General features: G+C 44.4%; 1 protein-coding gene across 8 annotated transcripts; it reads right to left on the bottom strand.

The window, feature by feature from the left end:
- Positions 1 to 1,366: 1,366 nt before the first annotated feature.
- dtnbb (dystrobrevin, beta b) lies at positions 1,367 to 26,603 on the bottom strand. 8 transcript variants are annotated; one of them, XM_040200254.2, is made up of 20 exons: positions 26,368 to 26,603; positions 24,442 to 24,484; positions 23,244 to 23,311; positions 22,934 to 23,014; positions 22,633 to 22,846; positions 21,030 to 21,115; positions 20,597 to 20,751; positions 20,395 to 20,500; positions 19,527 to 19,693; positions 18,477 to 18,601; positions 13,919 to 13,993; positions 9,869 to 9,959; positions 9,139 to 9,227; positions 8,754 to 8,867; positions 7,576 to 7,672; positions 7,221 to 7,241; positions 5,886 to 6,045; positions 5,656 to 5,745; positions 5,111 to 5,158; positions 1,367 to 4,640 (listed from the first exon to the last, which is right to left on the bottom strand). In XM_040200254.2, exons 3-20 carry the CDS (start codon positions 23,308 to 23,310, stop codon positions 4,615 to 4,617), a joined length of 1,812 nt encoding a protein of 603 aa, XP_040056188.2. In that variant the 5' UTR covers position 23,311; positions 24,442 to 24,484; positions 26,368 to 26,603; the 3' UTR covers positions 1,367 to 4,614. The 8 variants fall into 8 exon arrangements, with proteins under 8 accessions (XP_040056188.2, XP_040056191.2, XP_040056190.2 ...); XM_040200257.2 differs by having other exon boundaries at positions 18,477 to 18,598; XM_040200256.2 differs by having other exon boundaries at positions 20,395 to 20,497.
- Between the last annotated feature and the right edge of the window lie 670 nt (positions 26,604 to 27,273).

The raw sequence follows: 27,273 nt of genomic DNA, 5'->3' as shown, positions 1-27,273 counted from the left end.
TTGAAAATTATTCAGTTTTGCTATATAAAACCATAATGACACTGTACTAATTGGTGTATATACAGAGGAAAGGATCTTATACATATTATATACATTTCTTCTAGCAATCGCCTAGGCAGCCGTTGCCCGGCTCTGCTTGAATCTCTATATCACAACGGATGTAAAAACAGATTTCACCCTCTGTGCAGGATTCGTCTTGCGCGTCTTTATTTCATTTCCTAGAGTGCAGCTAGAGCAAGATATCAAATCTCTTCTCCCATTCATTCCATTAACTCTCCAGCAGCTGCAACCCACGCTTAATACCACACGCGGCCACTAGTCGGAGACGCAGCCCGGCTTCATGCTGCAGATGCAGGAAGGTTGGAGGCTCACAGAGCATCTCGCTGTGAGGCAAATTGAGCAGTCTCTTTAGGGGCAACGAGAGGGAGAGAGGAAATGTGGGAGCAGCGGGCAGATTTGGTTCACTGATCTGGAAGCGGCGGCGTCTCCTATTTCAATGGCACATAGTGGTTCATCTGAGGGCAGCAGCGAGACGAAGCCCCATGACCTACACGTGTGCTGGTGGAAACTCTGTCTCAACCTCCCCTGTACAGTTATTGTCTTTATTGGTGGCCGAAGGAAGGTCTGTTGTAGAAGTCCGAAAGGCCATTGTGTCTTTTTTGTTCATGAGAAACAAACAACTTTAACTGGACTCTCAGTGCATTTAGAACAACACAGAAATTCAGCTATTTTTTGGCCGATGTGATTGAGCTACAGATGAGCTTGCTGTCCCTTACAGACAGGAGGAAGCATTCATTTCTACAGATATAACCAGACATTTACCACAAAAAGGGTGACAGGGGGAACAGATGATACCTTGGTCGTGTTCAATGTGGAAAAATGATTTTACATTCAGAAATCCCACATACAGTAAAGTAGGTAAAAGTTGAGAAAAATGCTCAGCATCATTTGCTTGCTCTGTTAAACGTAAAGGTATCTACATTCAATTGATGCAGCAGACTGTTACTGTGTTATACACTAATATAATGAAATAACAATGATCCAACACATTTTAATTTCATTTATAATATATATCTATAGATCTATTCTGTTGTTTATTATGTGTCTTTCATTCTTCAAAATAATTATTTGATTTGCAGAAAATACAATATAATAATACAATGCATTTCCTGCTGTCATTGTAATAGCTAAAGTAGAAGTTATAAAAAGGCTACCGTGGAGTAAAAGTACCTCAAAGTTGTACGAAAGTAATGATCTTTATTGTTTTCCAACACTGATAAATGTCACCTTTGGTAACAATAGAGGGACCTTTAGTGATTATTATTAAACACACACCAGCAATCACAAATGACCAGTCAAAGCCATGTTTTAAATCTTTTTAGTTTATCTCACATTTGATTTATTTACAAAAGACAGTGGCTTTGTGACATAAAACTGTTTTGTAAAATCAACATGAGAAACAAACCAGAAGCGTAACCGTACAGAACACACACAGATAAATAACAGCAGGGGAGCGTTGTCGTCGAGGGCGACCTTTTTGCACGCCGTCTCTGTGCATCAGTCAAAGGCTCACAATGTTTGCACCTCGGTGTGACCGGCTGTGTTGTATTTGCAATAGCCCGGGTTGTTCCCACAGGGTGTACAGTATTGCCTCTGCATCGGCTATAATGACATCAGTGAGTCTATCAGTTAATTTGGAATGTGTTGTCTGCCTTTGTTAACACTTAAATGTTGTTTTCCACCAGTGGAAACCAATAACATCTCCAGGCATTCAGTGAATAAACTATGGGCAACAACAACATACTTGTGCAGATATACTTTGATATATACCTGTCATTTTCATGACACACAATGTCTGCAAACAGTTTGGCACAAATGTAAAGGCTGAGCACAAGTTTCCCCCCAGAACACATCAAATAAATAAATAAATTCTAAGTCACGGACATAAAGGCTGATGGATCATCTTGTTTGCTGAATGGTTACTTTGTACAGCACTATTACAGAACAGCTACAGGCGCAAACCGAAAGAATGAACATAAACGTTAGAGTTCAGCTGCATGGCTAGAATGAAGGGGAAGACAGTATTTCTTTAAGTTTGAATCTTCTCTGGACCTTGTCCACTGAATAAACTAAGCATGTTGACAGCTGTCGCCACAGAATTTAAAGTGACAGTACGTTCATAGTGATCGTTTATATTTGGGCTAACTATGAAAGCGCGAGTGAGCATGTGATTCTCCGTTATTGACAAATTACATTGACTATAGTCCACTAATACTAAACGATAATAACCAAGAGCAGAACGGAGAACTGAGTAAAAGCATCACATTTAAAATGTAAATAAGAGGAGCCTCTTTTAGTTATTTTTCTTGACACAGTGTAACAGGTTGTTGAAACCTTATACTCCCCTTATATTGTAGGATGGGCTTACTGCACAGATCTCCAAACAAAAACATGATACTTTTCAGTGTGATTCAGTCTGCTATTACTTCCTTTTGAGAGCGAATCATATTACTCTAAAACTGCTCCCAGACCTTTTATCACAAAAAAAAATCTAACATTTCCTGTGTTTGAGATGAATGGCAACCCTGAAGGACAAAAAACATTGAACCAGAAGACACAAATGATAAAGATAACCTGATTCAAAATGAACATCCGTTCTGTTGGCTTTTGACACAAATGAACAAACACACAGACAAACTATATTCAACAACATGGTTCATCAAATAGCGCTTCTCTCCTTCCAGTAGTTCACATTCTATCCCCGGCTTCTACTCACTTGCTGTTGTATTCTTCCTCTACATATTCATTCAAATGTTTCATTCCAGAATTAGACAAATTGACTGGTCACATGAGAGTGACGTATGTACTACTTCAGGAAGTTTCAACCAACTGTCACGACAAGTATGACCAGCGAGTTCAATCTATGAATAACACTTGCTGTGTGTTTTGGAATAAAACCCCTCTCTTCGTTTGATCGCCCTTGACCTTTGACCTCTCGGACTGAGCAGTCGAAGGACATTACCACCATATTTCATCTAGAACCTACCTTCATCACACATAAACATTCTTCAATGTTCCTTTATTAACGAAGAAAGCTATTGAAGCATTTCTCGCTTGCTGACTAACCTCACAGGTGTTCACAGCTAAAACTGGATGTCTAATTCATCCCACTTTAACCATCCTGAGGTGCTTCCCTACGCTTGAAACAATAGAAACTGAGGCTGGTCACAGTTAGTCACAGGGAGACTGCTCATTTCTGTCCTTGTGGTAGCCCCTTGGTTTTAGCTCAATCGCACAGCCCTGTTATTTGTTTGAGTGGTAGCAGCGGTGCAGTGTGTGACTCATTGTGTGTGTGTGTGTGTGTGTGTGTGTGTGTGTTTACATGCGCGCAGTGTCCTGGATGCCAGCCATCGTTCCTGGTTACCGTGTCAACGGGACACATGATTTATGCATGTCTTTTTACTGTCATAAGAGATATCCCTGCACGCATTCACAGGAATATTATTACCATGGAAACGCAACTGTTTCCCGACAAAAGCAGCAACTAATCAAAGAGAATAGTTAAACATTTTGTAAGGAAGCGTATTTAAAAAGTAGAATGAGTAGATTGATACCAGTCTGCTGTTTGTAAGTAAGCATGAGGCTACAGCCTGACTTTAGCTTAGCATTATTCTGGACCCGGGGAAAAGAGCTCATCTGGCTATATCGCCTTTAACCTAAAACAAAGCATAAAACAGATAAATAAAAAACACACCTCAAGACTGCAGGAAATCACTGTGCTCGTCCAAGACCTACGCCAGCATCTACAATTTAGAAGCGCTGGTTTGTGCATATTTTCCCAGAAGACAGAGCAAAGCTGGAGTAAGCTAAGCTATATAGCTGCAGGTGTATGCTGAGCTAAGTTTCTTTTGGGATCCACAGTGACATAAATAGGAGCTGGTGTCAATGTCATCTCTCAAAAAGTAGGCAAAGATGTGTTTTTCCTAAAAGATCAAACTATTAACTGAAACTGGAGCATATTACTAATTCTACCTTTTAACTAACTTCCTAACACGTATCTGAAAGTGAACACACTTGTTTTGTTCTGACACAAGACATATTCTGGCATTCCAGCAGTCATCACAACCCCACAGAGAGCTGGCATAGCAAGTCCAAAACCCATGAGTGCAACTTCATGCAAAAATGATTAAAAATAAATAAGTAAAACCAATCATACAAAGTCACTAACAGGGAGCATGTTTGTCAGCTTCATTTCGGGGCGTTCCCGTGGTCATGTGTTTACAGTATTCTACGTACAGAATGATCTGCTGCATGGAACAGTATGGGAGAAAGCACAGCAAGCCATTCCTTATCACTCATGAGGGAAATCATTAAATAATCACAGCAGTTTTTGTTTACAGGACAAGCACACACACACTCGCTAATTAGACACATCTTGCTACCTGCAAGGTGTGAAGAGACGTCTTTTTTTCACATAGTGAAATCCCGTTAGATTACAGCATGCATTACTCAACGTGCTAATGCCAGCGGTTGTTGTTGTTGTTGTTGTTGTCACTGATTATTTCCAGTCGATGACTTTGTGTCCTCACAGGGTGGGCGGATGTTGGCTTGTCCTCAGTGCTTCGGTACTCTCAATGTGCCTGGATTCACACACAGAGGAGCATATTCAGAACTGCTGGCAGTGAGTTTGTAGATGACGGTGTGGCTCTGCACATTGGTGCCTTGTTACTTTGAATGGGGCGGCTTTGGTTTATTGGGTAATAAATCCAATCCAATCAAGGGTTGTCATAACTGGGACCAACTGCTTTTTTTCCAGTTGCAGACAACCAATCTACGTCAGGCAAATGCATTTTATTTTATTTCATCATCCTGAGATATCAGACGTTAATCTTTTTTTCAACACTGGAATAATTATTATTGTGAAAACAAGCTGTTGTTTCCCAAAACACACCAACAACAGGTCGTTTCATGATGGTGGGTTTATTATCTAGCCACGGGTTTATTCATATCTGAAAATAAAAGGGTGAGTGCCTTCACAGCTTCAAATCATTCTGCATTCTGTTTTGAGTGGTGTAATATATAATAAAATAAAATTATAATATATAATTACCTCTGTCCCCACCATTCCTCATGTTGGTCTCGTCTTCCACGTCATCAACTTTAAAAACAAAACCAGATATTTCCGTCAAAACTGTTTTGGCCACTTGGCAAAAAATCCCAAATAGATAGATTTCAGCAATAACAGGAAAATATACAGTGGTCATAATCCAGATGATGAAACGAACTGAAAACATGAAACGGAAACCTTGTTTTGATTGTTAAAAGATTTCTTAGGACAACCTTTCCAAATAAAAAACATGACAAAACTGTAAAAAAATATGTGTTATGCCGCTGTTTGATGACCAAAATAAATATACTGCTTTCCAATCCATTCCCGTCTGACATTATGAATGTCATTTATTCAGGGTCATATTTTCTTTTTAATTTTAATAACTGATTAATTTTGTGTTCCTAGCCTCTATGGGAAAGTGGCAAAACGCGCCTGTCTCTACTTAACTGGACATGAAGTTATGCTATCTGTGGATTACAGTGTTTCAATGTGTGCGTTACCACATTTATCGGGCCGGTGGTCGAGAGCAGCTGGTGTCGACTCACCTGAGTGCAGCTCTTTCACCAGTGACGACATGGTATTCGTGATTGAGTCAGCAGCAACTAATAGATCATTCCGAAGATTTCTAGGTACACCTGGAAAAAAAAAAGATTTTCAAATCAAAATCACAACCCATGTGGTGTCTTGCAGTGTGATCATGTAGCGGTGTAAATAGATCTAGAAAAGAAATATTCTACACATCACAATAACTATTTTGGAGATTGTGCACACTCACCCTGAGCGAAGGCCTCGAGCACGTCCCCTCCCACCCCTGCCAGGCAGTCCTGCGGTGTGTGAGTTGGGGTGGAGCCGGCCGAGGTGGAGCGTATGGGCATGGGCATGGAGCAGCCCGCTCCGTGACTGGGGGAGGAATGAGGGGAGCCTCCGGACTGGGACTGCAACATAAAAACACCCATGCTGGTTACAGTTCCATCAGCCTACATGGTTAGCTTTAGGATGAGGTAGTTGTGACTGTGTGTGATCATTTGGCATTTTGGTGAAAACTTTGTTTTGCTTTCTTGTTGAATGTTAGAAGACTGATAACATTATTAGATTTAAACACAGTGTAGTTTCCCCAAAATATCCAACTATTCCTTTAGTCAGTTTTAAAACATTTTTGGAGTTGGTCACAACCGTGAACTACGATATCACCGAAAAAATGAGATGTACATGTTCATTTAATATATTTAACCACAACAGGTGCAAGAAAGACGAGTAACAGGTCCTACGGGGCCTCCTTCTGCTGCTGTGTTGTTGGCCCAGAACACTGCGTATTTGGCTATTTTCATGCAAGATTTGCACGATTTTAGTGAATCTAAAATTGGATTAATCTCTAAATCAACAAAGCCAATTCTGGAACTGCTGCATTAGAAGATGCCGTATTTAAGTCACAGATGGCTGCTTTTGGAAAGAGATGACCTTTTTGCTTGTAAAGGTGACTTTTACAAAAACAAACCCAGACACAGATGTGTGACCAAAAGACGGTAATCCTTTAAGGGAGAACAAACCAACGGTTTAAAGGCAAGAAACCCTTCTGTAAGCCCCTACACCGGCTGGCTTTAGTCTGTGCACCTTTACTGCGTCGGGCGCTTAATGAGAACCATGTGTGGACGAGCGACAGGGGCCTGTGCAGAGATGAGAGGTTTATGTCTCAGAGAAAGGATCACTGTGTGTCTCTGGCTCTGGTGCAGCCTCGGGTCGATGGCTCAGAGCCAAGCGGCAGATGGCCGGCCAGACTGCAGTCATATTAGACGGGAGGTTGTTAGTGCAGATGAAAGGAACAGGTCCCTCAGTTCTCTCAACTTGTTTGCACCAAGAACTTGATAACACCCAATTTTAAAGACTGTAGTTTTGCTCCACAGTGGTACTTTTGAGGAAGTTGCCGCACTAGCCTGGATAAGAGCACTGGATCCTTGGAAGTTAGATATACTATTATCTTCCTTCCTAAAACCGATTATAAAAGCGTCCTTCAATCACATCCGTGCGAAGGAGGAGTATCGTAGTATCAAACCGAGTACTGAGACTAGAGCCAGGTATTGTAGCCCTGCGAACTGAATTAAAGGCAACTTACAGCCTGCTTCTGCTCCTCATCCTATCAGCCAGCAAAGGTAAGCAGTGAGAGAGAGAGAGCAAGAAGGGTGAGAGCAACAGAATTAAAGCAGCGGAAGAAGAAGAAGAGGAGGAAGAAAGGATTTCTGCATGCACCATACGACGCTTTGTCTCGATTTGAAAGAATCAAACATGTCAACATCTCATTTAATCAAATACGCCACCAACGCCTCAAAACCAAATTGTGTGAACTCGATAAGCATAGACAAAACCTTTTGAGTGCTATTTTAAATAAGGAAAGTGGCTCAGTGTTTATGCACCATCCTGGGATATTGATAGTGATTCAGAGTCCTTCTAGAAACCGGCGGTGGTCTTACCTTTAGCAGCCTCATGAGTCCCTCCAGCTGCACCATCAGCTCCCGCCTGCTCTCCTGCAGGGCCGACATGCGCCTCTCCAACTCGTCCTTCCGGTGCCTGCAGCACAGTTTTTAGGGACATTAAAACAAGAGGGAGGACGTTCTAGTTGGATGTTGTCCTATTATCTCCTTAACAAAGCATGACAGCTTAAATGTTTAGTCCCTTCTTTTTTTTGTGTGAACTGTGTCTTTAAAATATGGCCAAAATGTATGTTTTTCCTGTAGTTTTTCCCCACAAGTAACCTGTACAGATGTGTGAGAGGGGATTTAGAGTCACCTCAGGGTCCGGGGTGAGACTCTTGAGCCTGCTTGATGCCTGAATGTAGAATCATATGGCATTTGCTTTTATTATTTTTCGCTATACCACCATTACAAATAGCAGAATTGTCATGTTGTTCCACATGATCTGTTTATGAAGGCCTCATCATTTACAAGTGAACCAGATTTTTCTCGAAGGATTTTCCTTGAATTCCTTTCTGGCCTATTGTCGCCCTCTGGTGTACATAATGAGTAACTACAGCTCAATAAACAAAACTGTGCGAGCACCTCCGCTCGGTTCTCTTTACCGGGTCAGATGATAGTAAACAGAGTTTAACTATGGGAAATAACAAGTATAATAAATGTACCCTTCAATGATATAAACCAATTGTTATATAACTATCTTTTAATACAACATATGACAATCCTCCAACATGCCAAAGAGTGAGAAAGTATAGTTTGATTCGCTAGTTCTGCTAAAAATGTGGTTAGCCAGCATTGAAGTGTGATGTAAAACCTGAAGACAATTTAAAAATAGAAATGATTGCCATGTCTGTTGACCTGACTGCTGATTCATTATTTAGGCCAGGCGAGACAAATAAAAAGTCATTCAGCGCCACAAGTGCTGTGTGCGTCCTCTCAGCGTGAGTCTCCTCCAAGAACTGAGCCCAACGGGCCTCAGCGTCCCACCAGCATGACAAATGCACACTGAAGCTAATTCAAACCCCCACCTTCCCGAATGAGTAGGACATTATTTCTTCTTGAAAAATGAGTGCCGCCTAAGGGCCTTGAAGTTGTTGCTGTCTCCACGCTTAATATATTAGCATTTCCCTCCCGTTGTTGGGAGGAAGATGCTCTGGTGAGAGGAGCGGGGATAATACCTGAGGAGCCGCAGCTCAGTAAGCAGCGTGGGGTTTTGCTGAGCTTTTTCGGGGGTCGGCTGGGACGCCTGCTCATGCTCCAAACGCAGCCGCTGGATCTCCTGCAGGATCTCCCTGGATGAGTTAATGAGTCAGTTAGATAAAGAGCCAAAGATTCTTTACCTCCAGAACCAGAGTTGAGGCTCCATTTAGCAGTAAGGTTTCAGATTGCACACAAATGAATACTGAGCACAAAGATTCTTAGTTTCCGGTCATTATGCACTGCCGATAAGATAAAATAATTAATTTAGTGGTTCATTAAACCACTAATAATACTTCATTTACAGCATTGCCAACCATCAGTACAATAACACGTATTAGTTTCCAATAAATAACTAAACTGCACCTGTTTTTGTTCTCCAGCTCTGCAATCAGCTGCCTCTGTTGCTTATTGGCATCAAAGTTGAAACCCAGATCCGTTGGAGGACATTGTTGCTGAAAAACAAAATTGGAAGCATTAGCAACCAAACGCTACCTTCTGTGGTGGTGTGAGCAGTATGTTTCTCTGCATACACAGGGAGCCGTTTCTTCTCACTACGGCTTTCACTTTATTCCTTTATATTAAGGGATACTAAGTACAAATCCAAATGAATCTAAAGTCACCCTGCGTGAACATTTTACGCTTTAGAAAACCTCTTTAACGTCTCTCATGACATAACATGGTTCTTATTCTGTTATAAATATATATTGTTGTGATATGATACATTATCTCTTTATATACTGTAGTAGTCTTCATTAGTAGTGGCGTAGTCCGCCATTCTCCCACGGAATCAGATCCAGATCCACAGGAACAAGGTTTACTGACTACTCACTTTAACTCAGTAAACCCTTTCCATATGCTATTAATCCCCATATCAACCCAAATTTGTCACCGCAACAAGGTCACAGTGGAAGATTTCTAGGTGTTTAGCAAGTAAAACTGCAGGAAAGAGTGTTAAGCAGTTGTAACTTGCGCTGCAGCTTCAACATGAAAGTCTTCTAGCCTCAACGATGCGCCTCTAATGGCTCGTGGTAACATGAGATGTGGGATGCGGGTCGACTGCAGCCCACCCCGGGCCGGGCTGCCAGACACTCACTGTGGAGTTCCCCGCCTCGGCTGCCAGGCGGGCAGCGTAGCGAGCGATGAGGCGGTGCTCTTCATCTAGCCGACTGGGACTCTCCAACACACTGCCCAAAGTCACAGACAGAGAAATAGATCACACACACACACACACACGTCAGCGACACTGACCCCTGTATGAGAAGCTTGCTGAGTCAAAGGGATCGTGTCTGACTTTGTAATCGAGGCTAATTTAATGTTGGACGGTTGTTTGAGTGTTGATGGTGCGAGACAGTGAACTGAGATCGATAAGAGACAATGCCGGATGCCGAATGCATCTGTGACTGGGCCGATGCTCGTTCTGACCATGTCCTCACTGACTTAAAATGTCAAATACGACATGGGACTTGAAATGGGCGTGGCGTACGGCGTGGCGTACGGCGTGGCGTACGGCGTGGCGTACGGCGTGGCGTACGGCGTGGCAATGAAGAGTGAAGTGGAGCTGGAATGGAGCCTGGCTCCATGTGACTCTGACTGGGGAGTGATCGACGATTAGGACCATTAAACCCGATCTGGCTCTGACCCCTCTGCATCAAGAAGCACATCTTAGACTACCCAGGCCCCCCCCCCCCACACACACACACACACACACACACACACACACAAATCAGTCTTGTGATCCACTTTGTATTAAAAATTGTCTCAAATCAGATTAAATCAGAGCTGCCTGTGTGATGAGAGCCTTTTAGCTTCTGCAGTGATGACATCTTAAAATACTCTTCGGATGATTCAACTTGTTTCAGAGATACTGCCACCTGATTTAAAAAAGAAAAAGAAATAATTCAGTTAGTCTGCACTAGGGAAGTGTTTTAATTTAGTTTACTCTGACGCTCCGGTTAAAGCGCCGACAGAGCCGGATGTTTTTTGTAGATTCAAAGTAATACATTAACGCATATCAGGGAGCTGCTTGGGTTGGATGCATGTTGAGATGTCTGGCATCATCAGTATAAAAGCTGCTCCATCAGGCAGTTTCCTGGCACCACCTGACGGTCTGTTTCAGGTTTTGGACCGAGATGCATTGATTGCCTACGAGCACCGACTAGCATCTCTCCCATAGACCTTTTATTTTGGTTTCACAATTGAAAATACCAGCATTTTATTTTATTTTCCTCAAACACAAACACATCTCAGACTGTGTCACTGGTCCTATTTTAGTCCCCAACATAATGGTTAATGCTTTTTAAATACTGTGCTGTGATTGGCCTGATGATGATTTAACTAAAAGGTCAAGACATTTAGAGACACACAGATCCAAATCTTTAGAACATCTGGAGGGATCGGGCATCTTGTTTTGGATTTTTCAGATGTCATGATGTTGCATGTTTACTTGGTATCAATACACTGATAGTGATAACAATATATTTTCTGAAATCTTTATCGCATCCGAAGACACATTTCACACTGGTATATCATTACTCTGTAACACAGGATTGAATGGTCCGTCTTATTGACCGTGATGATGGTCTTTCAACGTCACTGAAGCTCGACAGTTTCAAGATGATTTTATGCTTCTTGACTCATTTAAATCTTGAACAATTAGATAACCAATTTTCACTATTTGTGACATATTTGCCTCGTAAGCTGTTTTGGATATCGGCTATGACGATCCACATCACTTATGTACAGCTTTGTGGGCTCAGTCACAATCGTTCCGTCGTATGGTTGACATGAAGATTGTTCTAAAAAGCTCCACGTATTAAGTTGAAATTAGTATTTTTACTTTGTAGTAAGAAGATGACTTAAAGTAAAGTGTTACCAATTACCAAGATCATTTGATGCATTTAGAATATTATGTTGTCATGTGTGATTAAATTTAGGGCCAATGTTAATTTACTCACCACCAATTGTTTTATCCTGATCTTGCATGTGGCGCACGCGTCGCACAGTTAATGACAGACAAACCGCCGCGTTTCCACTCCGACTCCCGACAATTCTTCGTTAACTCTGAATCCAAGCTCATCAAACTCAAGACAACGTTCTCTTTTTTTCCTTTTTTAATTTTATCTTCCGCCGCCGTGGTTCCGCATGACTAACGGGTAATAAATTGCGGTTTGCCCTTGGAGGACGAGCTCGTGGTGAGCGATTGTCTCTAGGAGGGAGACGCAGAGGGAGGGAGGGAGGGAGGGAGGGAGCCATGTCAGCAGAGCCAGACTGAGATGGAGGCTGGAAGCACAACACACACAGTTCCTCACATTCAGTCATTTGAACTTTTGCACCGACAACACTCAGTCATGAATGTACGTATGTGTATTTCTACTCACAATCTGAAAGGCTCGATTAACGAGAAACGCTGCCGCTCTTCATGTCCGGAGGCTCGTGAACTGGGGCAGAGCCACGAGGAGCTCTGAATTATTCAGCAGCAGCGTCTTTGACTCATAGGCCCTGCTTGTGAGAGCAGGCCGACCGGTTGCCGGGTAATTATGATAATAGATTAATATTTACAAACCAAATATGACACAGGGAGAGGCTGGTGGGAGCCGGCCTCCTGTTCTCCTCTGCAAGGGAAGCCTGCTGCTTATCTACCGGCATCCACACTCACTCCCAACACAACTTATCTGGGAAGCGTCACGGTGGCTTAATGCGCAATTTCTACCATAAATATGGCAGCTTTGTAGTTGATATGCCCCCCCCACCCCTCCACCTCCCTCTCCGCCCCCTCCACTCAACCACCTCCGAGGCAGCGGCTTCGACCTCGGTGCACGACATCTTTCCCGAAGCAGCTCTGAGTCACGGAGCAAAATGTCAAGACAAAGGTTATCAGCCTACTTCATTACAGCCACGGTGAAACAAACCTCATGAGAGCGCCGCCTCGCTCTTGTGCACACCCGCCACGCGTGACGTCTCCCCCCCCCCGTCCCCCTTGGGGCTGGATACCGCCTTGGGTGTCCTGATCTTGTCAGCCTCCTTCAAACCCCCTCTAATCTCGACGCTGTCAGCCCTCTGAGATGAGACTGCACTGCACAAAACGTTCATCTCTGCAAGAAACTTAATCTGGTATTGATTGTTAGCGTTGCTCTAAATACAGATGGCAATTCTTCCAACAAGGTCGGGTAATTACACTTTTAATGCAACAGAGAGATTGTAAGGGAACGTCGGCATGAACTCGCCGCTTTAGTTTCACATTTTGAGGTTCAGCCTTGTGGAGATGGAGATGTTTCTGCAGTGCGCATAATGCCCTTCAGCTGCCGGGGTCCTTGGTGGTGCTGTATGATATGGGGAAGGGGGGGGAAAAAAGGCCACAGACATCGTTCAAGCTCTTTCTGAATTCTTTAACAAAAGTCAGTCTGGATTTCAACCAAACACCAGATCCCCAAACCCTCTGCCCTCTTTCTGCACACCAGACAGTGACGCCTGGTCCCTTCTGAGGTGCCGTGGGAAGTCCTGAGTCCCTGAGCCCTCTCGTCTTGCAGACGTTAATTGCCGTAAAGATGTGAGGGAGAGATGCTGTTCACTGAAGGGAAAGATTCACGCTGCACAGACTTGCAGGACACAGTGCAGAACAATCGAAGCCGCCTCAAAGTGCTCTCCATTACCATTCACAACCTCAATGGTTCATTAACAACGGGAGCAAATAATAATAGAGGTGGCCTTTAACTGAGAGGGGCAGAAGTGAGTGGACAATTAGGCTACTTTCCCGGGGCTCTCGCCCACTATCTGCTTCCATGATGAGGCTCCAATTCTATCATGATCCGTTTGTCAAATCAACCCATTAGTCAGCAGTGCTCACATATTCTTCATGACAGCAGAACAAATGTTTCTCTAAAAATACGCTCACATGGGCTCGGACGCAAAGATGGGTGTCAAGTGTGAGGGAACAAACAACAGTCAGATCTACGCCGCCATTCTCGCCGTTTCCACCGATGAGAGAGAGCCTGTCACCCATTCCGAGTGAATTCTGCGGCATTAAAAGAGTCTATTTTTGCAACGTGACATTTTGTCGTCTTTCGAGAAGGCATCAGCCAATTACGTGGAATAATAAGGATCCCGTCTTTCGGAAGACATGGTGCGTTTGGCCCGGGGTGCTTACCTTTTGGTAGGTGTTGGTGCCCCAGAGGACATGAGCATTGTGTCGTTCATGTTGTTGGCCGCTGGTTTCGGCTGACTAAAAGACAAGATTAGAGATCTTTAATGCTACGCTGCAGAGGCCTGTGGGGCTTGCCACCAGGGAAATGGGGTAGAGGGCATTTGCGTTTTATTAATAATCATGAATCAGCGACCCTGACTTCAATTTAATCCAAATGTACAAAAGAGAATAAGCGGGGAGGCGGGGGGGATCATTTTACGGTGCACTAAGTGTGGTGCACAACATGCTGTTAACAATATAATTGACTTTTCCAGGAATTTATTTGTTCCTCGGGCTTTGACCTAATTAGCAGGAGCGAGAGAAACAACAGCAGACAAGGAAACGGCTCAAACTGGAAGTCCGTGAAAATCTTTGAAAGGTGACATTGCGGGCGGTGCTATGAGAGCGTAAACAGAGCGGTGTGGTCCATCTGTCCGCTGCCTCGGTGGCCCCCGCGAGCTCGCCGGAGCCCAAACCCTCCGACCATCAAAATACTGCTCAGGTGCCTTTTGTTCTATTGTTGTATTTACAGCACTCATTATTGCACAAAAGGCGCCGATCAGCGGTTTCTTTGGCCTAAATCACACTATTTATATCCACATTGTGGAGCGCTTCTCTGCCACGGTGCCACAAAGTGCCTCAACAGCACACAGATTATTGTGCTTCTAAAAATAAGAGCATGAGGCTGCATCATTTCTAGATCATTGATCGTATTCAAATAATTGGTTAGTTCTCCCTAAACCATGGAAGCCCATGAGGGTTAAGCGGATTCTTTTTAAAGAAACGCAATCGAAATCATTTATCGGTGCATACGTTCACATTTCCCTCAGGACTAAGCCCAACAGATTCAGCATAAATCCTCTATATATTACAACACAATCCTGCTTAATCTGATGTTGCAAACAGTAATATCGAAACCCGCTGGTCGTAAAACCTGCACAAGCTGCCTTCTGGTCTCCTTCGCAGGCAGCCGGCGTGTACAATCACTCACAAGTTCAATGTTTGCTTCTCATTCAGCGCTCGCTGTGTTCTAACACTCCACCCTGAGGGCGCAGTAAAGAGGAGACGCGGGACATCACACTTACCCCCGTGGAGAGAGAAAGCACCTGCCCGGCTGGCACAATACATCCAACTGCTGCTGTTTCCAGATGCCTAATCTGCTCGCCACTGAGCGAGCGAGCATTTAGAGCGACCACACCACTGCTGTCTCCAAGGAAACTCAGAGTCACGTGACTGCATGACGACGTCTCTCTCTCTCTCCCTCTCTCTATCTCACACACACACACACACTGGATCTTTCGGAAATGCCACTGGCTCAAAACACCTTAATGTCAACTTCTAAAAAAGCACTAATCTACTCTCATCCCTGCCAGTGAAAACAAATTTGCCGCTTGCAGCCCGTACTATAATTGCATTTTACACATCTCAACTCACCCTCTACCTTCAGCGAGTTATATAAGTCAAAGCTTCTCGCTATCCTTCTATAAATAATCATCAGTCCTTTTCAAGCACACCGATATAACTCCTGTGGAACTGTAGGGCTTCTTGTTACGTAAAAGTACTTCCTTTTCCTCTAACAGCCGTCCCGACTCCTTCCCATCCGTGCCCACAGTCCGGCTGGAGAAATGCTGATTAAAGTCCAGTAATTCAGCCGCTGCCTCAGAGGTCAAACTGGAGGGAGTTGACACAACATTCAGGCAATAAAAGATCAAAGTCTGCAATGCGCCGAGCCTCGTGCTACCTGCGTGCCGCGAATGACAACGTGTCATCCTTTCCGTGCACTTGGCACTTGGCCGGGGCACGGCGGTAGATTAAGTCTGGTGGGGCTTCATACGCGCGGATTCACCTTATTTCTGACAAACAACGGGCTAAAAATAATACCACAAACATGAAGCATCCTCTCCCGCTGGCAGAGGTGCTCACGTTTCCCCGATGCCTCGGCCATAAATAAAATCACGCACACAGAAAAGTGAACAACATCCCTGTTCCCTCCATTTTAATGCCTGTGATGAAATTCGAATAGGAGAATAAAGAAAGATGGGATTTCTTGGGATTACTGTATATAGAAGAAAATAATAAAGTATTAATGAACATGGCACAGAGACTGTGACACTAGTGTCACTATTTTCGACGCTGTTTGATGTCTTTTGGCAGAAGCAGCGCGCTGTCTGAGGGTAGGAAGCCGTACCATCGATTTAAAGTTCCCGAGACAGACGATGGATCCCAAAACTGCAACTCAACTCTTCAAAACTCACGTCCCCAACAGCCTCTCTGACAGTTCTGAGTGGAGGGAAAAGTTCCCGGCTCAGCGCGCCGTTAGTCTTTGCTGTCAGTAAATATATATTTTTTAAAACCTTTCAGAATAGATTCCCTGAGCCTGTGGGGGATGCCAGCGGTTGGAACAAGGTGGAGACGCTCGTCTGTGAGGTTCGGGTGTATTGATCACACCTGACGCTGTAGCCTGATTCTGCCATTGTTACTCACGGTGACTCCATCGGCCTCACACGGACCTCTCCTTGATCACGTAACGTCACCTCTTCACAGGCGACATTCATCAAGATCGGCAACGAGCTGCAGTGGGTTTTTATTTAGAATAGAAATAGCAATTTTGTCTGTTGTGGATCAACGATAAAATTATTCAGTTTAAGGGAAGGATTCTGTAGCAACAGGGGAATCTTCACTGGAATGACAGGCGTACAATCACGGTTTCATTTCTCTGAAAACCTCCAGGAACAAGTGGGAGTTGTTCCATCAGTGGCAGCTCTTCCAGAAGTATAGAAGTGAGATTTAAGTGTTGGATTTAAAAGAATAGTTCAACTTTCTGTGAATCTTGCTCATCTGCACAGAGCTGGAGGAGCATTCGCGGCTCATATCACAGCTCCATCAGTTAAATAAGAAGCTACAGCCAGCAGACATTTAGCTTAGCTTAGCGGGTGTTTACACAGCCCACCTGAAACCATCATTTGTGGCATGTGGGGGTTTATTTGACATTGAGTCTCTACATCTCTTTCAAAAAATATATAACACGTAAACTAGTGAGATTAAGAGGTGCTGATAGTCTGATTTTGTCACTTTTTCTCCCTCTTTTCAGTCTTTTGCTCAATCACAAAATGTTGTGCCACATTCCAAACCAATTATGATCTGGATGTTTTCACTGAGATGAGCACAAAATGGACTCGAACAAACTCTCCCATGAAAACATTCTGCAGTTGGAAGAAGTGTACAGTTAAATATGGAAGCCTTCCGTCTGAGCCACAATTGAGGCTGACAGTCGCCGATGAATACATATTTTGAATGGCTGTCAGGTTTAGGAAGCATCTTTTCTTGGCGAGGTGGATGAGAGGCGCTACTTCATCACCACGCACAAATCCAAACGGAAAGGCTTCTGGAACCAAAAATAGACATTTTTCTTCAAAGACTTTGACAATAAAATGGAGACAGAGAGACGTTCGAATGTCTCAGGGGTCAACAGTCACATCTATTATCCAAAAAGTCAGTGCACAAACAAACATTCAATGGCACCGTCCTGGAAATGCCATCTGCGAGAGCATGAGAATGCACTTTGTCAGAGTCTGAAAGAAATCCATTAACAACAAGAACTTTGAAATTTCTAACCAACTAGTTTTAGCCACACATTTTATTTGAATTGTTATAAATGTACATGTGCGAGGTATGCATAGGTTGGGGCATAATTGCTAAAGATCCTCCTGCCGGTGGACAGAGCCGAGATGTGACGACTGGTTCAAAGATGACTGCATGTTTCCTGCAGTAAAGCCAGAGATCCTGTGGATGTATTTACTCTTTTCCCTGGCTGTCACTGAGCTGCTTTCTCCCCCCGTGATGAAGCTCACTATCAGTTACTCACTGACACTTGCCAGGAGCGAGACCATGCGCAGACAGCTTAGGTTCAAGGTCCCGACTGGAATACCAATACGAGGATTTTGTTATGAAATGTGGCCCGAGAAATGTTGAGAGTAAGTTGACAGATTTCCTGCGATCCTATTAACGCCATGAACACGAAAAATCATGAATGACTTTTTAAACCGGAAACATTATAGAAACAGAAACATATAATGTGGCCGATGTATCTCAGTGCTGGAATTGATTGATCCATTTTTCAACTGAAATGCAAATGAGTCTGCAGGGTTAAAGACGGCAGGAGAATATAATGCATTCCCTATGCTGACTTGAATGGGCCTCAAAGCCCGGAGTGTGAGATTTACAACCCTGTGCCCGTTTCAGTGCCAACAGATTGATGGGGACGCCCGCCCTGCTAACGGCAGCAGTGGCTGAACCTGCGTAGTAAATCACCATTTCCACGTTAGCCAATGATTATGGTCCTGACATCTTATCAGTCGTGTAGCGACAGGAAGCGGAAAGATGGAGGCGTTTACACGACAAGAGCAGACTACAGATCCTGAGCACACTGGGGCCTCGGCGTGCGGTTAATCGACAAATCATTGGGTTTCCCCCAGTTATTACACAGCCGGTGGCAGCAAATGTTTCGGGGATGGCTACTTACACAGTGTGCGTGAGCTCCTGAGGTCTCTCTGCCTGCTCGGGGAAGACAGGATGTGGCGGCTCTCCGATCGGGACGCAGCCGAGAGATTTACTGATCGCGTGGCTCAACTTTTTGGCCGGAGACTTCTGGGAAGAGGGCAGAACCAACAAAGTGTTCATCAGGTATCTGCAGCACTCCATGGGAACGATTGGTTAGGTTGCCATTGGAAACCTTTTTCTGTTTTTCTTTTTTTAATCGGCAACCAATGTTTGGCCTTTGTTTGCAATCAGTGGCGACAGAAAGCAAAGAGCAATATGTGCGCCCCGGTGTCTTCAGCGGGATGTGAGAGGGTAGTTGGCTGTCAAAGCCGAATCAAAATCGATTGGAGGTCATCTCTGAAAGGAGAGGCGATGCAGCAGCTGATGTTGGTGTCCCTTGAGGGGCCCACAAGCCAAGACATCAGTGCTGAAGGACCAACAGAGAGGACAAATAAACAAGCCACCAGTGACTTGCTGGACTCATAGATGACAGATGCACTGGGGGTATTTTGTATACCCGGAATAGAGGTTTGTACACGTCGATACTTAAGATTCAAATTCCACAAAATATCCACTAACACGCAAAAGATTTGGTTCGGTCATTGGTTTAAAACTTTATTGTTTTAATGATCTTAATTATTTTATGTTACGTTTTAAGCTGACTTATCACCACATGTCATCTTTGTCCCTCCAAGTATCAGGTGACTGATGGGCAGCGTGGGAACAACTGGCTCGCCCGCATAAAGTGCAACTTGCACATTGAACAACGTCCCACATCTGTTTCATAGAGACGTCCACTACACAAATCTGTCACAAAAGCAGTAAAACATCAAGGAACAGATGCATCCACATAACCCTCATGATACACTTCATTAATGTTGTTGTTTTTGTTCCTATAACAAACAGTGGTTTGTGTTGTATGCACCGTATGCAATGTCATTTAAAAAGATCCCTCAGGCTGTGAGTCGTGGACTCTGGGATTGCTTGGAGAAGGCGACAGCGCCACGTAAAGTTGAGAGGGATCTGGGCCTACCCAAGAGGAGTGCTCCTTCATCTGGTGCTGGTTGCTATGGGGACCGTTAGCATGGCCGCGCCAGAAGCAGCTCTGGCAGAGCTGGTAGCCGTGGCACTGCTGGCACCGATAGCGGAAACCCATCATACTCTCGCTCCGGCAGTACGAACATTCCACCGGATGGAAGACTGGAGGATAAAAACAGCAACAAAGAGGAGACACAGATCTTAACTTACCAAGTGGTGGCTTTTTTAATTACTTTCTTTTATTTTTCTTCTATTTATTTTCAATTGAGACATCTCTAATTATTTATTTGTATTTATGAAGCTGTTCGTATTTCTTATCTTATAACTAAATCTTTGAATACAGTCACTTTTGAGACAGTGTTTTACAACCTCGTAGTCAACATAGAAGAATTTACATTAATAAAAAAAGAGATAAGCTTAAAGCAGTAGTTTCTTAACTAGTAGGCCTTTAAACTCTATTAAACAGGAGTCTAGGAAAAGGTCCTTAATTAAGTGACTTAAGTGAATCACTATAGAAATACTGGCTTACATTCAGGAATCCGCCTTAATAAAAGTATGTTTTAACAGCTAAATGTAATAAAGCGACTAATTAGTGAAAGTAAAGCTGGTGTCTTGTTGGATAATCTACAGCACAGTATCCTGTTTTATAAATAAATAAAATGTTATTAAATCTGTAAAGTCTCACGCAACCCAGTTACAGTCCAATATTTGACTCTGAAATGTATAAAGTAGCATCACATTTTACGGTTGTAGACTGCGGCCTCCTCACAGGTTTCAGATGTCTATGAGCCGTTTTTTCTGTATTGAAAATGTGATACGAAGGTTAAGCGTGAATATGGAGAGCCGAGGCGTCCTGATCTCACCGTTTTCAACATTGGCAAGTCGGTGCATGAGCGGCAGCCACACGAGGCATTGAGGGGGGGGGTCTGCCATCAACACGTCCAAAAACGTGTTCAGCATAATCTTCTTCTAGATGCAAACGCACACAAACGTGTATTAAACAAGACGGGCGAACGATTACGGAACGAGAAGAGGACGGAGAAGGAGAGGAAGTTCTCCTCGTACCTGCTGAGGGAAGCACGTCCGCACCGAATGCTCCGTGTAGCCGAAGGAAGGGCCCTCGAACACGGCTGTGGGGAGCTTCAGCACCTCTCGGAGGAACTGGTCAAACTTTGCAAACATCATGACTCCGTTTGAGTCAGAGATCTGTGAGAAAATATCTGCGAGGACATCATGTGTCGGGTTGACTCTTCTCAAGTAAGATAGCCTTTAGTCATATTATGTGTGAATGTGTTGATCCACAATCTGTCTACTCTGCATCATGCAGTCAAAGCCGATTCATGTGGCATACGTGTTCCAACGGTGCCCTCGTGTGCTCGATGTGAGCAACTACATGGAGTCCGATTTCAGGAGATCAAGCTAACAACGACAAAAAGCCGCTCCTGCACATGCATGTGATCTAACGTGGCACATCTAGGGTGCTTAGAACGGTACTTACAGCGTAGTTTGTCCACAATCTTCCCTCCGCACATTGTCGACAGCATGGCTTTCATTGAGAAAACCGTCAGCTTCCCATGGCTTTCACTGCAGGGGCAAGAGGTGAAAAGCTTTATTCTCATCCTCATCTGGTCTGCAATGACCTGTAGATTCTGGTTGCGTATATTAGCAGTCATGTTCTTTTCTTGTGTTACTCTCACTCTGTGTTTTAGCTTCTCGTATTATCACACAAGTGTCACTTAATGAAACTGTGACATTATAAAGTTACATACAGATTCTTTCTTATAAAAGACGGTGTCATGTTTGCAGAGAAATGCTGCACGTTCCAGTGATTATTTGACCCGAGAGTTTTGCTGAGATTGGAGATGAAAACGTAAAGATTAACATATTACACAACGGTGTATATGCCAAACTAAATTGCATGATTGCATTTTTGATGTTGTGTGTAAAATGTCAAAATTCATGAACTAAGCCCTAAATCACAGATTAACGCGGTATATTCAGGTCAGGCCTCCTCAAGACCTCTTTAAATCTCTCCAGCTCGCACACCAGCTCTTTCAGACTCATTTCTCTCCGGTTTCCAAGCAGAGGTAACCGAGCACACAAAAGCTCTTCTGCCTGATTCGGTTTTGGGCGTCGAGGGACAGATAGGGAAGCGGCTTCCTGATCGCAGGCAGCCATTTCCACAAAGTCTCCCGGATAATAACGGAGCGGGACCAGAGCGGCCTTACAGATGAAAGTGAGCCAACTGCGCGGGTCGATGAATGGACGAGGCGCGAGCGGCCAATCAATCGGCACCCACAGAGTACAACAACGAGAGAGAGAGAGAGAGAGCTTTCCCCTCAATACGTGAGCTCCGGGACGCTGTGAGCACAAAGCAGAGAAGAGAGTCTTTCTTCTTTTGTAACATAGCACACATTTCTGTCTCGGGTTTGACAGTTGTGTATTTGATCCAACGTTTGTGAGCTTTTTGGACTCATTCCTGAGGCCGTAAGCCTGGCTGGGTGGATAGTTTGCACAAGAAGCCGGAGCTGACGTGGTTTCCACACAAAAAACAAATGACCATCACATCTGATGTGTGAAATGTGAGAAACGTTAACAGCAGAGCTTTACATGATCTTCACCACTGAATTGTTTCAACACTTTAATCATGATAAAGGTTTGCTGTTTTTAGTGTATTACAGAGTACCACTTTGCCTTTAATACATGAATCACCTGACTTTATATTAGCAGGCCAGGTAATTATTGATAGGACTTATCAAATATCTCACACACTAGTTTATGTTAATTGTGTGTGAGTTGACTGACTAAAGCTAAAGAGGAGACGTGGTAACTTTAGACTGAGGCAGAAACAACTAGACCCCCTGACTTTGAGCAAAGGTGTGTTTTTACCTGCAGGGATCAGGACTCCCACAAGTAATTCAAATAAAAAGGTTTTAACCTCTTTAGGCCTACAGATATCACTTTAAATCGCTCCCAACCGGTGTGCAACTTGAAGGCTCACAAGTAGAAGAAGCTCTTGCGGGATCCCCCAATCTGCATCAACGCTGCCCAAAAAGTGCTTCCAAAGACCCCCTCGGCAGAGCGCTGCACTGATCCCGTACCTGTCGTAGGTGGCCACCATGAAGTTGAGCAGCAGCCCGATGGACTGCTCCACGTTGATCTGGTGGGTGGTGGGCAGCCGCTTGTTAAGCTGGTAGTAGATCGAAGACAGGATGGTCTCCAGCCGCGACACGTTGATCTCTGCGTTGTGGTCCAACGTGTTGAGCCCGTTGTCACGAAAGGCTTCGATCATGTTCCAGACATCCACCAGATGAACTGTAAGGGGCGGGAGAAGACTGTGAGTGGCGGTTTACCGTTTCTCCTTGGCGCGTGAAATCGAGGGGAAAATCTGCGTGTGCTTACGGTTGCATCTCTTCTGCACAAACCGGAGCTTGCAGGCCGTCCTGTAGGTCGACAGTCTGATTACGTCGAAGTTTTGAGCTCCTGCAGAAGGAAAAGAGCGTCTCAAATAAATGCGGCTAAATCGGACCAGTTTAATCATCTCAAATCAACGCCTGTTCACACTATCGCCGGCCTTGTGTGGGAGCAGTCATGCTGTTGGTGTGGGAGACCACACATCTCCCGGGCAACCTGCAGCCGGTCAAAGGATTACATGAGCTGATTATGAAACGAGACTCCTCCGGTCTTTCTTCTGTCTATCGACTCCACTCACTCATTTCCATGAAGAGCTGTCTCTTCTCCACCATGGCCTTGCCCCGTTTGCTGCCTTCCTCGATCATCCTGCGGCACATCAGACAGCAGAGCGTGCAGCGCTTACAGGTCACACTTCCTAATAACACGGCTCAGAATCATTGCAAGTGATCTAATATAAATATATAGTATGCAGGCCATTGAGTTTACAAGGCTCAGACCGAACTGTTACTTAATTACTTGTTACTGTTACTTAATTCATCATTTGAGTTGGTGAAAACATTAGAGACATTGGATCCAGTTGTATATTTTGTAAAAAAAAAAAGTATAATTTCTTAAATTGACAAAAATGTGGCTTGTATTCAAGGAAATGAGTTTTTGGTTAATACGCTTGATCTCATTTTGCCAAGAGGTGATATCACCCCTAATGTCCTGGATGCTGAATATGAAGCTAAAGCTTAGTTTAGCATAAAGACTGTAAAGCAATCAACTAGTCTGGCTCTGTTCCAAATAACAAAAACCCCACCAGCTCCTCTAAAGCTTGACAAATAACTCGGAATATCTTATTTGTTTAATCCTTACAATAAAGCGAGGACAAGTTGTGGTTTTGCATCAGCGGCTTTTGGCTTTTGTTGTTCCGAACTCGGCTAACAAGAGAAAGAAAAAAAAGAACCTTCACTAAAATATCAAACAATTTGTTTGAATTGTGTTGTGACATCTGCATTTCTGAAGAGATTATAAAAATGATTTCACAGCGCAGCCGTCTAAAAATGAATCTTTCCCACTAAGACTTTAATCCTCAGGATGCAGGTATCAGATTCTGAAAGCGGGAACAAATCCTCTCCGTCATTCCAAAGACTCCACTTCCATTGAAGTATCTGAACTTTACCTTTCGCTCTGACGTGCGATTGAACGTCAGCGTTTCATTGTTTGTGTCTTGTGATTTTTGTTTCAGCACTCACACCTGTGGAAAACAACCTTTAAAACAACACAGGTTTCCTTACTTCATTCACTTCTTAGTTCGACTCTTCTTTTGGTACAAGTCATTTATTCAAGGGGATTTTTCCTAAAATATTGGCCATGTTAATTTGAAAAAGATGTCTTCAACAGCACAAATGTTACAAATGTGTGTGTATGTATTAGTCGCTATTTGTATTTGGACTACACGCCACAGATGCACCATGTCTTGTACCTCACAAGTAGAAGAGTTCAGTATTTACCTGTCGCTGAATGTCAAACACAGCAAAGCGCCAAACGTCGACCCTGCGAAGAGAAGCCACATCGGTGAAGGTGTCTTTTCACTTGCTGTCCCCGTCGCTACGAGAGATAAACTATTCCTATCTGACAAAAGTGGAAGTAGACTTTTGAACGGGTAATTAACGCCTTGCCTCTCCGCCCTCCTTCGAGGACCTCATTAACTCTCAGCGTGGGCTCCCTCTTCCTGTGGAGATACTGGGGGGGCCGGCCGGGGAGCACTCCAGTGCAAATGATAATTGTGCCTGACATCCCGCTCAGCAGCGGCTGCATCCTGTGGGCTTAATGACACCGACGGAGAGAGCGGCGCCAGGGGCCCCCCCAAAACGTGTCCGGATCACATGCGTGTACAAAGGGCCAAAGGTGGTGGGGGGGGGGGTCAGCTGACCAGCAGCGCATGAGCACAGAAACACGAGGCTATGCTGCCCCGAGGACGTCTTCTCTCTTTCAGTGGTTCTTATTCCCCGGTCACTGAAATGCAGTCACATATTTCCGTCCTCCAATGAAATGCTCTTCCGTCTTGGTTTTGGAGTAAAGAGCTCAAGGGGACGTCTTTAAGTGTTGAATTGACTTTGATGTAAGAAAAAGAAAGACAGAAGCTCATTTTAGAAGCTGGATCCAGAGCGTGTTTGTCATGCTTACCTAAAAAAAACGACTGAAAGGACAACTTGCTTATCGAAATAATTGCCAATCATTGCCTGTTAATGGACCCATATGAGTCATGAAGCCCTTATAACTTAAACAGCAATTCCACTGCGCTGAAAAGACAGCATGGCATCCTGCAGCCCGGCAGTCGGGTAGAAGGATTCACTTTGGTCATCATGGCAATTGAAAACACTCGGTCAGCATAATTGCATATTAAATGGAGTCCCGAATGGGAAACACTCTGTGTATTTTTAGAGATGTCAGAGGAGCTGCTGTACTTGGGAGGAGAGGGAAGAAAACATCTGCTATGCAGTGGGAGACCCAACAGACACATGTCAGCAAAACAAGACAATGGCTCGTTGTAAATATTCAGCCAGTGGAGTGAAGTGCACAAATTCATGAGTAGGCAACTCGGGCCCATCAGCATGGGAAAGCGTTATTTGTAGGAATGAAAAAAAAAGGGACCGCAAATAAACGAGTTCAATGCAAATAATTATTAATTCGGACACCAAATGATTTCACAGACCAGAATAGCGATAAAGCTCTCAGTCCAGTGAGATGTCACGCGTTGCTTTGAACACATTTTCACATAAATAACCACGAGCCGTTGCTCATTGTTGACGTCAGAGCTTTCCCTCCTGACACGAGCAGACTATGCGCTCATCGCGACGGGAGCGCAGGTGCGCTTCGCTGTAACCGCACCTTCAGCTGCGAGTAATGACAACATCGTTTTGACGCGAGTCGACGGAAGGACTCGCTTGCTGCAGCAGCACCCCCCCCCCCCCCCCTCTCCCCCCTCTCCCTCCCCCCTCCCGCTGATATCACCCACTTCTCGAGACACATTTCTCACCGCGAGCGATCCTGCAACACTTTAAAAAAAAAAAAGAAGGAAAAATCCCATCCGAAGCGACGGCACAGCGCAGCCATGTTGGCGATCTATTTACCTTATTTCCGCATTGGGGATGCTGCGTCGTGATGCCCATATACATTTTTCTTTTTTACGTGTGTGGGGGGTAAAAAAAACAATGGCAATCCTGCATCTCCTCAATTCTCATTGACGTCAGGCATGCTGGCCTTTACCGGAGGAAAATCACGCAGGTTGCGTTTAGAGCATCATCACCATCATCATCACCATCACCATCATCATCCTTAGCGGCAGCGGCAGCATCCGATGGGGAAGGAGAAGTGGTCCGGGGTGAATACGGAGAACATTTCCCTCCGTCATGCACAGTCTCTCTCACTCTCACCTTTTCCGTGAATCCGCGCGCGCGTCTGCCGACGTTACAGCTGTCCGCGCGAGGAGAAAAGGCCCGGAGGTTCCATCCTTCACATCCGCGCCTCTCGCCCCGGTTCATTCGCCTTTAGCTGCGGTCTGCAGGGGCACAGAGAGACGTACGAGCGCCGCGCTGCGCTCGGCATCACCAGCGACCCAGCGGCAGAGGACGGCGGAGCACAGCACCACCTACTACACTTTTACGCATGTGCGCACGCACGCTGGTTAAAGGCGCACTGCACGCTCTGGAATGTGTGTCTTCAGCGCGGGAGGGGTTGGTACGATTGTATTATACTTTTACAAAGATTGGGGAATCCAAAGAGAAGGATTTGAAAAATCAAATAAAACACAGTACAAAAAACACTGTGTTAACCTTTCCCATTTTACAACAACTGGATTCATAGTTGCCACAATGCATTAGCATATCTGGGAGTCGTCCCCCCTCACATTCGTTATACAAATATCTATATTTCCTGCATCTTAGGTGATGTCCCTGTATAGTTTCCTAACATTGCAGCACATGGCCCTCCGGAGGACGCGTTGACCCCGCAGGCAGGTTAAGTCACGAGGTTATGAAGCTTCTTTTTTGCCATCCAATCCATTTGACACGATGTCTCGGTAACCGGTAACACAAGCCCCAAATGCAACGATGCCCAACACTCAGCCTCCGTTGCCATGGAGATGACTGATGACATTTGCTAAATTCGCCCAGAATTGACCAGAATCCAGATGTGGATTTTTATTTTTAGGTTGGATGTTTCTTGCCATAATTTTACAAACAATATCAACGTGGACCTGCGGTTTACAAAGACACACATATTTATTTTATAACTGAGGATTTAAACTGGCGAGTCTCGTGCCAATCCGAGCCACAGAAGAT

Source organism: Gasterosteus aculeatus, chromosome 15, assembly GCF_964276395.1.
Source record: "Gasterosteus aculeatus chromosome 15, fGasAcu3.hap1.1, whole genome shotgun sequence".
NCBI classification, from domain to species: Eukaryota; Metazoa; Chordata; class Actinopteri; order Perciformes; family Gasterosteidae; genus Gasterosteus; species Gasterosteus aculeatus.
This window is presented reverse-complemented; position numbering and strand designations above follow the sequence as displayed.

What these genes read in the sequence shown, in the direction of transcription:
- dtnbb (XM_040200254.2), bottom strand. Translation starts at nt 23,310, where the DNA reads ATGATCGAGGAAGGCAGCAAACGGGGCAAGGCCATGGTGGAGAAGAGA. An exon ending in ATGAGGAGCAGAAGCAGGCT is followed by an intron (nt 6,046 to 7,220) that starts GTAAGTTGCCTT and finishes TTTATGTTGCAG; the next exon opens with TCCCAGTCCGGAGGCTCCCC. An exon ending in GAGGAATGGTGGGGACAGAG is followed by an intron (nt 4,641 to 5,110) that starts GTAATTATATAT and finishes GTGTGAATCCAG; the next exon opens with GCACATTGAGAGTACCGAAG.